The sequence below is a fragment of the Camelus dromedarius genome, chromosome 29 (assembly GCF_036321535.1).
Source record: "Camelus dromedarius isolate mCamDro1 chromosome 29, mCamDro1.pat, whole genome shotgun sequence".
NCBI lineage: Eukaryota > Metazoa > Chordata > Mammalia > Artiodactyla > Camelidae > Camelus > Camelus dromedarius.
Genome location: NC_087464.1, coordinates 6333789 through 6347548, shown reverse-complemented (window position 1 = coordinate 6347548; position 13760 = coordinate 6333789). Strand labels below are relative to the sequence as shown.

The window sequence follows — 13760 nt, the reverse complement described above, 5'->3', positions numbered from 1 at the left end:
TGCTTGAGGCGGAGGGAAGAGGGAGAGAAAGACAAGCGCGGGGTAAGACTCCAGCTCTCCTCCTCGAGGTTTTCAGACATGTTTCCCACCCCGCCCAGCCCCTTGTCTCAGCACAAAATGTGCAACAAAGGCCGCTGAGAACAGAGTGACAGACTGCAAACCACAGCAGCTCTTCAGTGCCTGAGGCCTGATGCAGGCCTGCTGTCTACACGTTGTTTGGTCCATGGTAAATTCCTATCAAATCTGGACTAATAAAATGTCCTTGAAAAGTGAGTCTGCAGAGTTGCAAGTTTTAGACAGATGGTTGGAGCCAGGCTAACAACAAGGAACTGAGTTTTCCTCTCTGGCAACGCGAGATGGTTGTGTAACACAACCAAGCTGATGGGAAGGCTACGTAAGCCAGAGTAATACACTGCAACTGATTTTCAATAACCACGGAAAACCTCTCTCTTAAACTTGTAATATCTTGGTAAGGTTTTCCTTAACTTTCCAAACAATGAAAATCAATCAATGTCAGGACAGAAAAATTTTTACCCACATAAAGTGTTTACAGTCAAGTCTGTTAGTACTAGTTTATTTGCAGCCCATCTCCCTAAAGACAGCAAACAGTGATGTTGGTGGCCCTCTGCAGTGGGCTGTGAATTCAGCAAAGTATCAAGATCAAGCAGATGCCAAATGCATATAACTAATACTCTTTGAAATCCAGAAATGCTGGCAAGAGAATGAGTTCTTAAATCTAGGATTTTTAAAGTGGAGGTTGTGGGGGAAAGTGAAACGCCACCTCCCAATCACTCAACCCCAGCACAACGCTTGACTGTCTACGGGGCAAGAGTAAGCTAGTTTGTGACTTTTGAGACGTCACGAGCAGGTCTGAGGTGAATGTCCTTCGCTGCTGAATTAGAAGTCAGCTACAGCAGGTAGAGCTTCTCAGAGAGTTCCCCAGGCTGAGAACTCCCATGGTGTGTGCTTTTAAAATATGTCCACAAATTCTTTGAAACTACTCCCATCAAGAAACAGAGTCTAATTTTCCTTCCCTTAAATGTGAGCTGGACTTAGTGACCTGGATCCAATGAAGAAAATGAGGCTGGAAGTGACCTGCTGTGACTTCTGAAGCTGGGTTATAACAGGACGTACAGCACCTGCCAGGCTCTCTCTTGAGCTGCTCACACTTGAACTCCAGCTGCTGTGCTGTGAGGAGGAGGCCAGGCCAATGGGGGACACGGGCAGGTGTTCCAGCCGATAGGTCCAGCTGAGGTCCCAGCCCACAATCAGCATTGAACAACTAATCTTATGTGTGCTACCTCAACCACGTGAGTGAGGAAGCCCTCAAGAAAATGCCAGCTCTTACCGCCCAGCCACCATTTGACTGTGACCACAGGAGTGAAAATCATGTAGATGAGGCCAGTCAACTCACAGAATCACAAGAGAGAATAAAAATCAACAAGTGTTGTTTTAAAAGAGGTCTGCAAACTGTGGCCTGTTGGTAGAATCTAGCCTGCAGCCCATTTTTCTACAGCCAGTGAGCTAAGCTGGATTTGGTACATTTTTAAAGGGTTGTAAAAGAAACAGAACAAGACAAAACAAAGAAAAATTTGTAAAAGAGACCATTTATGGTCCTCAAAGCCTAAAATAGTTATGGCCCTTTAAAGAAAAAATTTGCTCACTACTGTCGTAAGCCACTAAAGTTTTCAGATGGTTTGTTATGCAGCTACAGATAACTGGAACACATGGTGCCTTTGGAACAAAATAAGTGTCATTGATGGGCAGATGCTGGATTTAGAGCACCAGGAAGGTCACACTGAAAAGCCACAACCCAACTGCTCTCTGCAAGTCAACACTTATCCTACCAATGATTGCTACTGTACAATATTCTAATTTCACAAACACACTTGATCAGCCAAAGCAAAAGTGACGGTAATATCATTCATCACCCACGAAGAGTACCTTAGACATGTGTCTCAGATTTGATTCTAGATTAAACTCCAAATTCTGAGGGACTCAATAATTTTAGTAATAACAACTAGCATTTACTGAGTCTTTACTAAGTTCCAGACACTGTTCTAAGCTATTTCATATGTATTATTTCAGTTAAGCCTCATGACAACCCTTATTTACATTTTACGGATGGGAAAACTGAGGCACAGAGAAATGATCAAACTGGTCCAAGATCACACGGGTAGTAAGTGTGGAGTCAGGACTGACTTGCCTCTGTGAAATTAATGACTGCACTCTGCTGCTCCTCTCCAGAAAAACAAAATGTCTAATCAAGACATCCAGCCCTGAGTCAAAGAACACAGCTGGCTTCCCTAGGGAGGGCAGCACCCTTTGACCTCCCTGACCAGACTTCCCTGGGTGCCTGCCAAGGGTGCTGTCCATCCACTAGGAATCAGGACTGGGACCTGGGTCTCCATCTCTTTCCCCTGAAACCTAGGACCTTGATTAGCACTAATTTTTTTGTGAAGAGGATCTGAAACTGCTAGACTAGCTCCAAACTACCATTAGTTTTCAGCTGTTCTTTCCAAACCATCAAAGTCTTCCCCAAATTTTCCCCCTGGTTTCTGTCAATCAACGCATGGAAAATTATGCTTGCCGAAGGAATGATCCTCAGAGGGAGACGCAGTATACACTGCCAGCCTTTGGCTAAAGAAAATCAACAGACTGATCAATAGCCAATCAACAAACCACTGTTAGGACCAGTGATCATGGAGAATGAAATGAGTATCAGTTTCCTCACCTGCGAAGTGGAAGTGATAACACCTATCTTTATGATTTGTTGTGTAGATTAGTGCCAAGATGTATAAAGGGCCTAACCCAGTGTCAGGCATTCAATTAATGGTGGTTATAATTATTGTAATTTTAACACAGAACATGCTTCTCTTTTAAAGACCTGATAACTGGCCGATGACATTTCACTGAATAACTGGAAAAGCTGTTAATCACAAAGAAAGATCCACATTGATGAAATAAGACACAGAATATGAGTTGCTGCTTCCCATTGGGTCACACACTTTTAATCTCCCTTTGTAATAAGCCTTTCTAAGCTGGAAGGTGTGGTTTTAACTATTTATAAAAATGGCCTCTTGACATTTTTTTTTCCAACTGAACTTGGCATCAATAGCTGAGATCAGTGTGAGAAAGAAAGGGCGATGCTCTGACCTTAACAACATGCGAGGCCACCCCAGCACCGTGACCAGAGGCACACACAGCACCTTGTCTACTCACCAGAAGGGAAAGATGATGAGGCGGCTGATGAGAAATACGGTGGAGAAGATGAAAAACAGAATGTTACAGGTTTGCTTCCATCTGGCATAAGAAAACATCTTAGCAGACTGAGAAAAAAAGAAAGAAATTGCATTCAGAGAGCATGATACTAGAATAAAATCCTCACATTTAATACTTATGAATGGAATGGTGTATTGGATTTGCTTCAAGGTCTCAGTGGGGGGCGGGTTATGGATGGGAAGTAGGTGCAACAAGACCGGCTGTGCTGATAACTGTTAATGCTGGACTGTGGCTCCACTAGGTCTGTATACTCTTCTCCTTATCTTGTGATATGTTTGAAATTTGCTATAATGCAATGTTAAAAAATAGTTAAAAACGACTCTAATATTACTCCTGTCTTTCACAAGCCCTACAAATTAGCATAATTTTGGCATGCATCTCATCTGGGTATTTGCTGACTTCCTCCATTTAACCGGGAGGAGAGCTGGCACTTTGCAATCAAGGTGGCTACTTTAAGGCCGATGACAGAAGAGGCAGAGCCTTGTCCTGGTTGAGATAAAGTTTTAAGTGCTCGATTTTCCCTACTTACTTTATGCTAGTCTGTACTGCTCATATTATCTGTGTTGAGTAAAAAGAATAACAGAAAGTGTCATTTAATGTGGTACTAAAAGTTATTTAAGAGGGGGTGGGAAGCGGTCGGAGGCTGCTGAGTGTAGACCATCTCTCTAGGGAGTGTGGCTTCGGCCTGCCAGTTCAGAACTGAAGTCACCCCAGAGGCTCCAGGCCCATCTAGTACAAGAGAGGCAGTGTATTACACCATCAGGAACGGTTTACATTGTATTTTCCATACTTCCCATGGGCTAAGGATATGATCAGACCGTGGGGTAGGCAGGAGGCCCTAAAGGGAGTAGCCTCCGTTCTGAGACAGAAGGCTAGCATGCCAGGTGGTGCCAGAAGTTTAGAGGGCTTGGAATGGAGCGGGGAGCTGTTTCAAGGGTCAGAGGTCAGGCCAGGGTGGGTAGCTAGAGATGTGCACAGGTGTGAAGGCAGCCCACGTGCGAGGGCAGAGTAGCACTCTTTTGGGCAAATACACTTGCAGCCGATTCTGGGCTATGCAAACATGGATATCAGACAGTAACCCCTGTCCTTTGCTAAGGATCAGTCAAGACACTCTTAAAGTGCTGGGTCCTGGATCCAAACTTGAACGTGCAGGATACTAGAAAGCATCAAGAAGATGCATGAAGAAGGCAAAAGGCTGCTTATGAGTAAAAATTACAGATGCCGAAGCTGTTCTTCCTTGCTAAGAATTGACCCACCAACTATCCTGAGGAACATGGAAGATTAATAGTCTCCATCTTTAGGAAGGTCTAAACAGAGTCAAGAGTTGTACCATGTCTGAGTTCAGTAAGAACCTGACTGAGAGGATAAATACTAAAACAAACCACTCAGGGAAGCTGTGGAACAGGCTCTCCTGGAGGATATCAGAGAGGCTCCAGCCGCTCCATAACGCTGTCTCCACCAGCTGATGGAAGGTACTGGCCTTGCTCATTGAACCTCAAGTTAAATCATGACTTGTGAATCAAGAATGATTCATGATCACTAATAACACAAAGCTGTTCACATAGTTCACCCATGAAGGGACCTGAGTTTGACATCTCACTTTTCTTCTGTGTTTTTTTTTTTAATGTAAAGACCTCAGAATATTTTCAAACGGTAAAGAGCTAAACATTACAATATACCCTAAGGGGTAGGTATGACTTCTCATGTTACAGCTGAGGACAGAAAAGAAAGCACTAAGTGATCTGTCCAAGTCACCTAGCAATGTCATGTCATGTCAGTGACAGGTGGACAGCGAGACGGTGCTTATTCCCAGTCCCAACATCTCACTCTCCCTCTCAGTAACACGATGAAGCAGTTTTTACAGTGGACTCACACCAAAGGCAACCGAACTAGAGGGTCAGAAGCATAGAGCAGCATAAAATTCTTAAGTTATGGCCAATGTGGTTTTAATTTTCAGACAAGGTTACTGAGATATGATCAGAGAAGGCAGTAATTATAACAGAGATGGCTACTTTCAGAGGGCAACACGTGGAAAAACTGGCACAATCCCTCTTTTGCTAAGCCATTGGCTGCCCTGAAGCACACACAGTAACCTCGACCTTTAGAATTTGATTTAGATGTCTAATTACGATCACATACAAGAAAGAAAATTCTGTCCACAGCTAGTATTTTAACAAGAGTCAGTTGCTTTAAATGGCTTCAAATGATTTCTGGTTACGTCTAGAATGGGATTGGGCAAATTACAGTTCAGCCTATGGGCTAAAGCCAGTCAGCCCTTGAGTTAAAAATGGTTTTCACATATTTAAAGGGGTATAAAAGAAAAGAAAAAACAACAGCAAGGAAAGAATATGTAACAAGAGACCTTACCTCACCTTTTACTAAAAAGTTTGCTGAACCCTGATCTAGAAGAACAAGATCCTATTAAATTAAATTAAATTTCTTCCATATCAACTTACATTCCATTTATTAAGCCCTTCAAGAGGCAATTCTGAATGCAAAATGGGCCAGTTTTTTAATTTTTACAATTACATTATAAATAGGTATATTTAAATGGTGAGCCAAGTGGCCCTGGGAAATGTGGCCCTAAGTACAGCGAGAGGGCTGCTGCCGTTAAGAGACCCACTGCCTCAGGGTAAACAGGAACAAACACACAACAGAAATATGTAGGGAAAATAATCCTAATTTCGTTTTGTTCCTCACATTTTGTGTGGTGTGGGATTGGGAAGACTCTTGTTGTAATGTCCCCTGCTCCGAAACATTCCTTCCTTAGAAAATCAGTGTTACTTAAATAAACATCAGCTCTCGTTCCTTAAAGCTGGGGGAGGATCCCTGCAGGACAGTGCAAGCATCCAGTGGGTGTTCAGCCTCGGCTTAAGTGAACGTATGGTGCCATCCAGCATTAAGACTCCACCATGCCATAGGACTTACGTTTTCCTTTTAAAAGATTAGAGTCCATTCCTTCTTCGGATACCTCAGCTTACTTTCTGAGCTAGTCTCTGCATGAAACTTGCATAAATGGAATCCCACAAGTTAACCTCTCTCTCGAGCACCATGGAGAAGGAAGGCTGGAAACTAAAAACTGAAAGCTTTCCTGTCTTTGAGCTTGAGGGATCTGGGAACCTAGAGACATCTACAGACTCTGGGTGCTTTCAGGACGGAGAGCTCTGCTAAATCACTCACAGGCAATTCTTCCTGTGACAAGTCGCAGAAACACAGGACACAGTATTGTTATTAGTTGTCTAATGGCAGACGCTTACCTCCAGCCAAAAGTCAGCCACATCGTGCACAATCATCACAAGGGTCCCACTGCGAATATAATTAGCACACCAAGAGAAGCTCATCAAACTAATCGCAGCCAGGTGGTGGATGACATGAGCTAGAAAGTCCTACATAATGAGGGGAAATGGATACCATTGAGCAAATGCAGTTATTTCCCAATCACTGAAAGAGATAATAATAATGATAATGATAATAATAATGATAATAATAATAACAACAACAACAATTTTAAAACTAACAACTTACATTTGCGTATTTTGAAATTTGTAAAATGCTTTCAATTTAAGTCTTAAACACAATCCTTGTGAGGGAGATAGAGCAAGTTTTATCCTCACTGAAGTCGCTTAACTTGGAGACAGCACTGAACAGCTGTCACCTAAGTCCTAACATCCACTGTTCTTCCCACTCCCCTACAGTGGATACACACATACATACACACACACACACACACACACACACACACACACACACAGACAAGCATATTCCTGTGCACATTTACATTTATTGTTTATTCCATGTTTATTTCCAAAAAAGAAACAAGACAGATACAACAGAACTACACAACCATTAAAATCAGAGTTACTGCATATAAAATAAGTAACAAATGAAAATGGAATAACTGTATCAGCAAATATATACCACACCTACCAGGATAGCTGTAATAAAAAAGACAGACAATAACAAGTGTTGGCAAGGATGTGGAGGTGTTGGAATCCTTACATATTGATGGTAAGAATGTAAAATGCTGTAGCTGTTTTGTTAAATAGTCTGGCAATTCTCCAAAAGTTTATACATAGAACTACTAGATAGTCCTACAATTCTATCCCTAGATAAACACCTGGGAGAAATAAAAATTCATGTTCATGCCAAAATTTGTATATGAGTGTTCATAGTGGCATTATTTATTTATAATAGCCAAAAAGGTAGAAACAACCCAAATATCCTTCAATTGATAAATGGATAAACAAAATGTAGTATATTTGTATGGTGGACTATTATTCAGCAGTAAAAAGGAATGGAGTACTGACACATGCTACAACGTGAATGAACCTTGAAAACATTATGCCAAGTGAAAGAAGCCAGATACAAAACCCCACGTACTGTATGACTCTATTTAAATGAAACATGCAGAAGAGGCAAACCCACGGAGACAGAAGTAGATCAGCGGCTGCCCAGGGCTGCAGAGGTTGGGAGAAGTGGGGAGTGACTGCGAGAGGGCATAGAGTTTCTACTCGAGGTGACGGAAATATAACTGCCCATGGTGATGACTGCAGAATTCTGTGAATATACTCAAAACCACTGAATTATGCACTTTAGATAGATGAATTGTATGAGATGTGAGTATCTTGATTAAAATGTTTTTAAGAATTTAAAGATTTCAGTTTCCTTGTAGCCAAAGGAAAATAGTAAACATGATACTAACAGCCTGATTTACTGAGTACTGTCTATACACCGGGAAGTGCTTTATATGGATTAACTTGCTTAATCCTCACAACCACCAGAGGAGATAAGAACTGTTTTTAGCTTCACCCTAAGGATGAGAAGATCAAGTAGAGGGAATTTAACCAACTAGCTCGAGATGCTAATGAGTGGTGCAGACAGGGACCCAAACCTGGGCAATCTGACCTGAGCCTGTGCTTCACCCACCTCCTGATAGTTTATGTCTCCAAAGGTATGTCTTTACAAACATGGGACATATATCTACATTTCATGCTTGAAAAGGTGCCCAATGCACCTGTAAATAATGAAGAGAAACCAAACTACTGAAAAATCAAAGGATCAAAAGTGGAAAAAAGATAAGATCATTACAGGATTAACCTACCTGAGTGTATCTAGGAAGACCTTCTAAATAATGACTTTTCAATTCTATCCCTTGAGAAAAATGACTCAATTAATTATATTGTGATACAGTCTCAGATTAAAGTTAACAAGTTAATTTATAGCCTTTATTAAATTTTCTGAAAAATGAGTTCATTTTTATCAGATTTTTCACAGTATGTTTTTATGCTTCGATTCTGTAAATTTAAAATCTTCAGTTGACGGCAGTAGATTGGGCCCCTTCGTGATGGCTAACGTACTCTATCACTCACGCAAACATCGTTTAGTCAAGCCAAGTTGGTTTTAGCTCCTTAATACTGAATTCAACTTAATTTTATTTATCATATAAATTTTGCTACAAACTGACCTTTTATATAGAAGTTTATGCCAAGAGTATTTGTCATCTGATCTGTACTGCTAACATATATCATGAAACCTTGTGACTGTACTGAGAGTCTAATATTTTCTGTACCAGCAAACAGGAGTCAGTATAGACCAAACAATTCCTAAAACATCTCACTTTGTGACTTCAGAGGATGCACTTAGCATGCCTGTGACTCAGTTTCCCTGCAAATAAAGCAAACCCAATAGTGCCTGAAGCAATGTTTCCTGACAAGGATCTTAGATGAATTAAGGAAAATGTGTTCAAAGTCACTGAATATATCAAAAGAATTCTATAAAGGGGTTTGTAATCAACTAAAAGATGTGACAGTAGAATTAAAACTACTAGCACTTTCTTCTTTGCACTGAAGAACACTAAATTCCAAAACCAAAGGGGAAAAAAAAAGATATCAAAAAGGAGAATTCTTTTTGTATTGAATAAGAGTGGAGCTTCAAAATTAAAGTTTCTACAGAAATAGAAATATTTCACTACAAATACTTACCAGAGCATGGACATATCTGTACTATTCTATGTGCTAAAAAAGTTTAAAAAACTATGAGCTGGAATTAAACACACACAAAAATACAATTTAAAGAATAGATTTGGACCAAGGGGATGAAAATTTTTGAAAAACTGGATAAAGAAGCTTTATAAATAAGACACTTACCTTCCTCTTGATATCAGAGCCAAGGCTAAATAAGAGAGACCAATAAAAACTCATCTCCAAAACGTAGTACCAGTACTGGGATGGCAGCAAGGCCTGAGGAAAGCAAGAGTATTCACTACTTTAATGTCACCATATAAACAACTTATTTTAGGGATTAAAACTATTGTTTATGCCTATTTATGCCTATGCCCAGCAAAAAATATCGTTTCAAAAAAAAATGAAGGTAAAACAATAACATTTCCAAAAAAGCAAACCAAAGGGCCTTCTTCAGCCAGAAGTATCATAGTTCCAGATGGCAGCGTGGAAATGCAGGAGGCAGGGAACACCATGGGAAGGGCAACTTGAGTGATTCATAAACCAGTGACGGTAGCGATCTGTCGGGTTTTAAATATCTGAAGGATGGGATAGGAGTAGGCTGATGACCTTTCAGTGACTGGTAAGAGGTAAGAGTTTTAATTTGTACTAGACTCTAATAATTGCTGGAAGTATACAGTAATCTCTAGGATAATTACTAACAGAATTAAAAACATGCATAACTGAAAAGCTAATATAAGGGAAGAAACAGAATCATAACTTCTTAAAAACTTCACTGCACCATAAAAAAGAAAGAAGAGAGTACCAAAAAAGGAAATGTGTCAGGTGGTACAAGTAGAATATAAATGGTAAGATGGTAAATTTAAACTCAAATGCATAATTATATTAATGATAAGCAAACGAAAGGAGTGAGACAAGTTTGGGTGAATAAGGAACAAGTATGAGTGAGCTCCAGCAGGGAAAGAGCCAAGGGAGGGCATGGAAGTGGCCAGAGAGCAGGAAGGGACTCAGACCCAGCTCAGGAGACAAGGTGAGGAGCTTGGTTGCTGAAGCAGAGGAGGGACCAGACCACAGGGACTCACCTGTCTGGGATAGCCGTTCCAAACCTCCCATAGGTCATACACCCAAGGTTTCTGGAAAAAAAAACAACAACAACAAGGAACCAAGAGAAAGTCAAAAGCTGATTTCAGCAGAGACATAAGCCCTTCCTGAGGTCACTGATAGGGACCAAACACGCACAGGAAGACACACGTTGGTCACATTCCTGCTGCTCCGGCTGCACACCTCTCCCTCTGCAGGTGTTCATACTTGTTCCCATACAACACCCCTGTGACATTCACAGCTTCTAGTGAATCTGGGGCCAGAAGCAGTCCTGTCTCACAGAGGAAATTATTTATTTTAAACAAGTGCCTCTTCTAATGAAATTATTTCTGAACCAATTAGATTACTGCTTTTAGAGCAATAAAAATATCTTGAAAAATCTGTAGCAATAAAATATCTTAAGAAAAATCTTAAGAGAAGTCTCTAAAAACCAGTTATCTTTTTTTTCTATTTTCTATTAAGTTTATATATCACTTAATGAGGTAATCATTTAATAATTATTTAGACAAAGCAAAATGAATATGATAAAGAGAGATTTGATTTCTGATGGGTGAGTAATAAAAGTCTTTATAAACAAATGGCCTTTGCCATGGGACCGGATGGAATCTGACAGGTAGAGAGAGGGGGAGGGCAAGGCATTTCTGGCAGAGGGCATAAAATGTGCTGAGACCCAAAAGTGAGGATGTACCGGGTATGTTCAGTGGCTTGTCAGTGGTCCCGTTTAGTTGGTGCACGGGCTGCATGAGTGGAAATAGGGAGAGATTAGGTTTAAAAAACAATTTTACAAATGCAAAGGCTTCATGAAGGCTTTGAAAGACAGACTGAGGAGTTGTTACTTCTCAAGGTATTACAGTGAGTAGAGATTTAAAAGCTGGTTATTGTATTGAAAGTATTATATCCCAAGGAATTCACAGGCAGGAATTTTAAAAATTAAAGACAAATTCCAATCAAAGATATCAAAAAGACAACTCACATCATAAAGAAATGCAATTCCGGCAATAGTGATCAGCAAGTAAAACGTAAAACGCCAGCTGCCAAAAGAAAGAAAAGTCTTGTAAAGGCGACTGACATCTGGGGAGAAAAACATTTGACATAGTGGTTTGGAAAGAATGCATATTCTGGAGTCTGAAAGATCTAAATTGATATCCTTAATTTGTCACTTGTTAGATGGCTACAAGTTCAGGTAAGTCACTTAGCTCAGGGAGCCTTCGTTTCTTCATCAGTAAAATGGGAATAATAAAACTTACCTCAAAATGTAAAGAGAACCGAAGATAATTCACGACAGGTGTTGATCACAGTACCTAGCATGAACTAAGTGGTGGCTGTTACTATTACTAATATGCCTAGCCTGCCTCCTGACACACAGTAAACAATGGTTTGATAGTAGTAGTATTTAATCACTCATTTTATACCAACTTAATTCCCACCGAAAAAGGTTTCTCTATGAGCACACTTCAGTCATTTCTCTGAAAAGCAGACTTTGAAAGAATATTTTTTTCTCACGTATGGCGAAAGACCTTATTAAATTAAGAGATTTAAAAGGCCAATCATAACGCGTAGGTCTTATTTAGATCCTCATTCAAATAAACAAACTGCAAAGAAAATTATGAAACAATCAAGGGAATCTGAACACTAATTAGATATTTGCTGTTACTAAATAAAAATTTTAAGGTATGACACTGGTATTGCAGTTATATTTAAAACAGTCCTTATCTTTTAGAGATACCCACTAAAATACTTACAAACAAAATCATACAATGTCTGATATTTGCTTCGAAAGTGGTCTTCAATAATAAATGGATGAAGGTGATGGAAAGGTACAAACTTCTAGTGATAGGATAAATAAATACTGGGGATGTGACGTACAACATGGTGACTGTAGTTAGCACTGCTGTGTGGCATATTTGACAGCTGCTAAGAGACTAGGTACTAAAAGTTCTCATCATGAGAAAAAAAAGCCTTTTTTTCCCCCTTTTTCTTCATGTATCTATGTGAGATGACAGATAAACTAAATTTATTGTGGCAATCATTTCACAATATTCATAAGTCATTATGCTCTACAGCTTAAATTTATCCAGTGCTGTATTTCAAATACATCTCAATGAAACTGAAAAAAAAAAAAACCATCCACATACAAAAAAGGAATCTGTGGAGGGGGAGAGAAGTAGACGGGGGCAGAGATGACACAGGATTGCCTTGAGCTGATAATTATTAAAGCTGGTGATGGAAACATATCACACACAGTTCATTAAGCTAGTCTTTCTACTGTCTATGTTTGTGGCTTTGTAAAGTAAAAGCTTTTTTAAAAAAATCAGTGCTTATTTTACCTAATGATTGCCAAAGCAACAATGATATTAATAATATTTGTTCCTTACGTTTGTATAATGCCTTAAAGTAGTTTCCTCAACATGCCTGTAAGATAAATAAGAAAGAGGGATATAGGAATATTCCCACTTCGTAGATGAAAACCAGGCTCGTGAAGGCTGGGCCGACCCCCAGCTCACACGGCTGAGCGGTAACACAGCTGCGGCAGAAGCACAGGTCTTTGGACTCTGAGTCCAGTGGTATTGCCTGGATATTGTCACTGTCTCTGAGCTGGATGACAGTTTTTCTTCCTCAGACAGTTGAACCAGAAAAATACCCAAGGGGAATTTTATAAAATGAGCCAGTTGAGACCTGTTCACACTTGTGTGGTTTTTTTTTTTTATAGTTGGTCCAGCAAAGCCCCACACTTAGATGTGGAGAGCATTTCCCTGGTCCCTGACTAGGGGGCCAAACAAGAAGCACAAAAAAGAGATGAGTCTGGGTGGCACATCTCGTATTACTTGTGTCTCAAACACGGACTGACCTCTTGACCCTGAGCCCGGCCCTGTGCTAAGCACGCCTGTGCGACGTCACATTTTCTTCTTCAGAACAAAGTTCTGAAGTAGGTAGGCTCTATCATTAGCCCCTTTTTATGGATGTTGCTTGGTTCTCACAGCAACCCTAACAGGTAGGTAAGAGGAACACTCAAAGGTGCTGAGGGTGAGAGAGCTTACAGAACTCACCCAAGGCTGTACAGCAATAACCAGTGCAAGAGTGCAATCCCAGTTTCACGTCCGTCGGGACCACTCCCACCGGGTCCACTTCACTATACCAGGGCTTCTCAAAGCCAGGGGCCCCGACATCAAAATACTCTGAGAAGAACACTGAAACGCTCTTCGCCTTTTCCTCACTCATCCCTTCTCAAGTGTGCAGCAGCGTTCTCCAGGGGCTACATGACCTGTGACGGCGCTGCTGCTCTGGCAGCTGATGAAACGTGTGCCTGTGTGGTCTGACGTTTCATACATGTCTCAGTTTTAATTTCTGTCAACAGGTATAACACACATGAGCAGATGCTCTTTGGAATCTGTAATAGTTTTTAAGAGAACAAAGGGA

General features: G+C 40.5%; 1 protein-coding gene across 1 annotated transcript in view; it reads right to left on the bottom strand.

Annotated features, from left to right (window-relative positions):
- The window catches only part of CERS3 (ceramide synthase 3), a 91094-nt gene that overhangs the window by 32918 nt on the left and 44416 nt on the right, over positions 1 to 13760 (bottom strand). Inside the window, exons 5-9 of the mRNA XM_010985332.3 lie at positions 11317 to 11374; positions 10325 to 10375; positions 9429 to 9521; positions 6540 to 6668; positions 3223 to 3329 (exon numbers count right to left, since the gene is read on the bottom strand). Of these exons, the coding sequence (XP_010983634.2) occupies positions 3223 to 3329; positions 6540 to 6668; positions 9429 to 9521; positions 10325 to 10375; positions 11317 to 11374 (438 nt within the window). The remainder of the gene's footprint in view (positions 1 to 3222; positions 3330 to 6539; positions 6669 to 9428; positions 9522 to 10324; positions 10376 to 11316; positions 11375 to 13760) is intronic.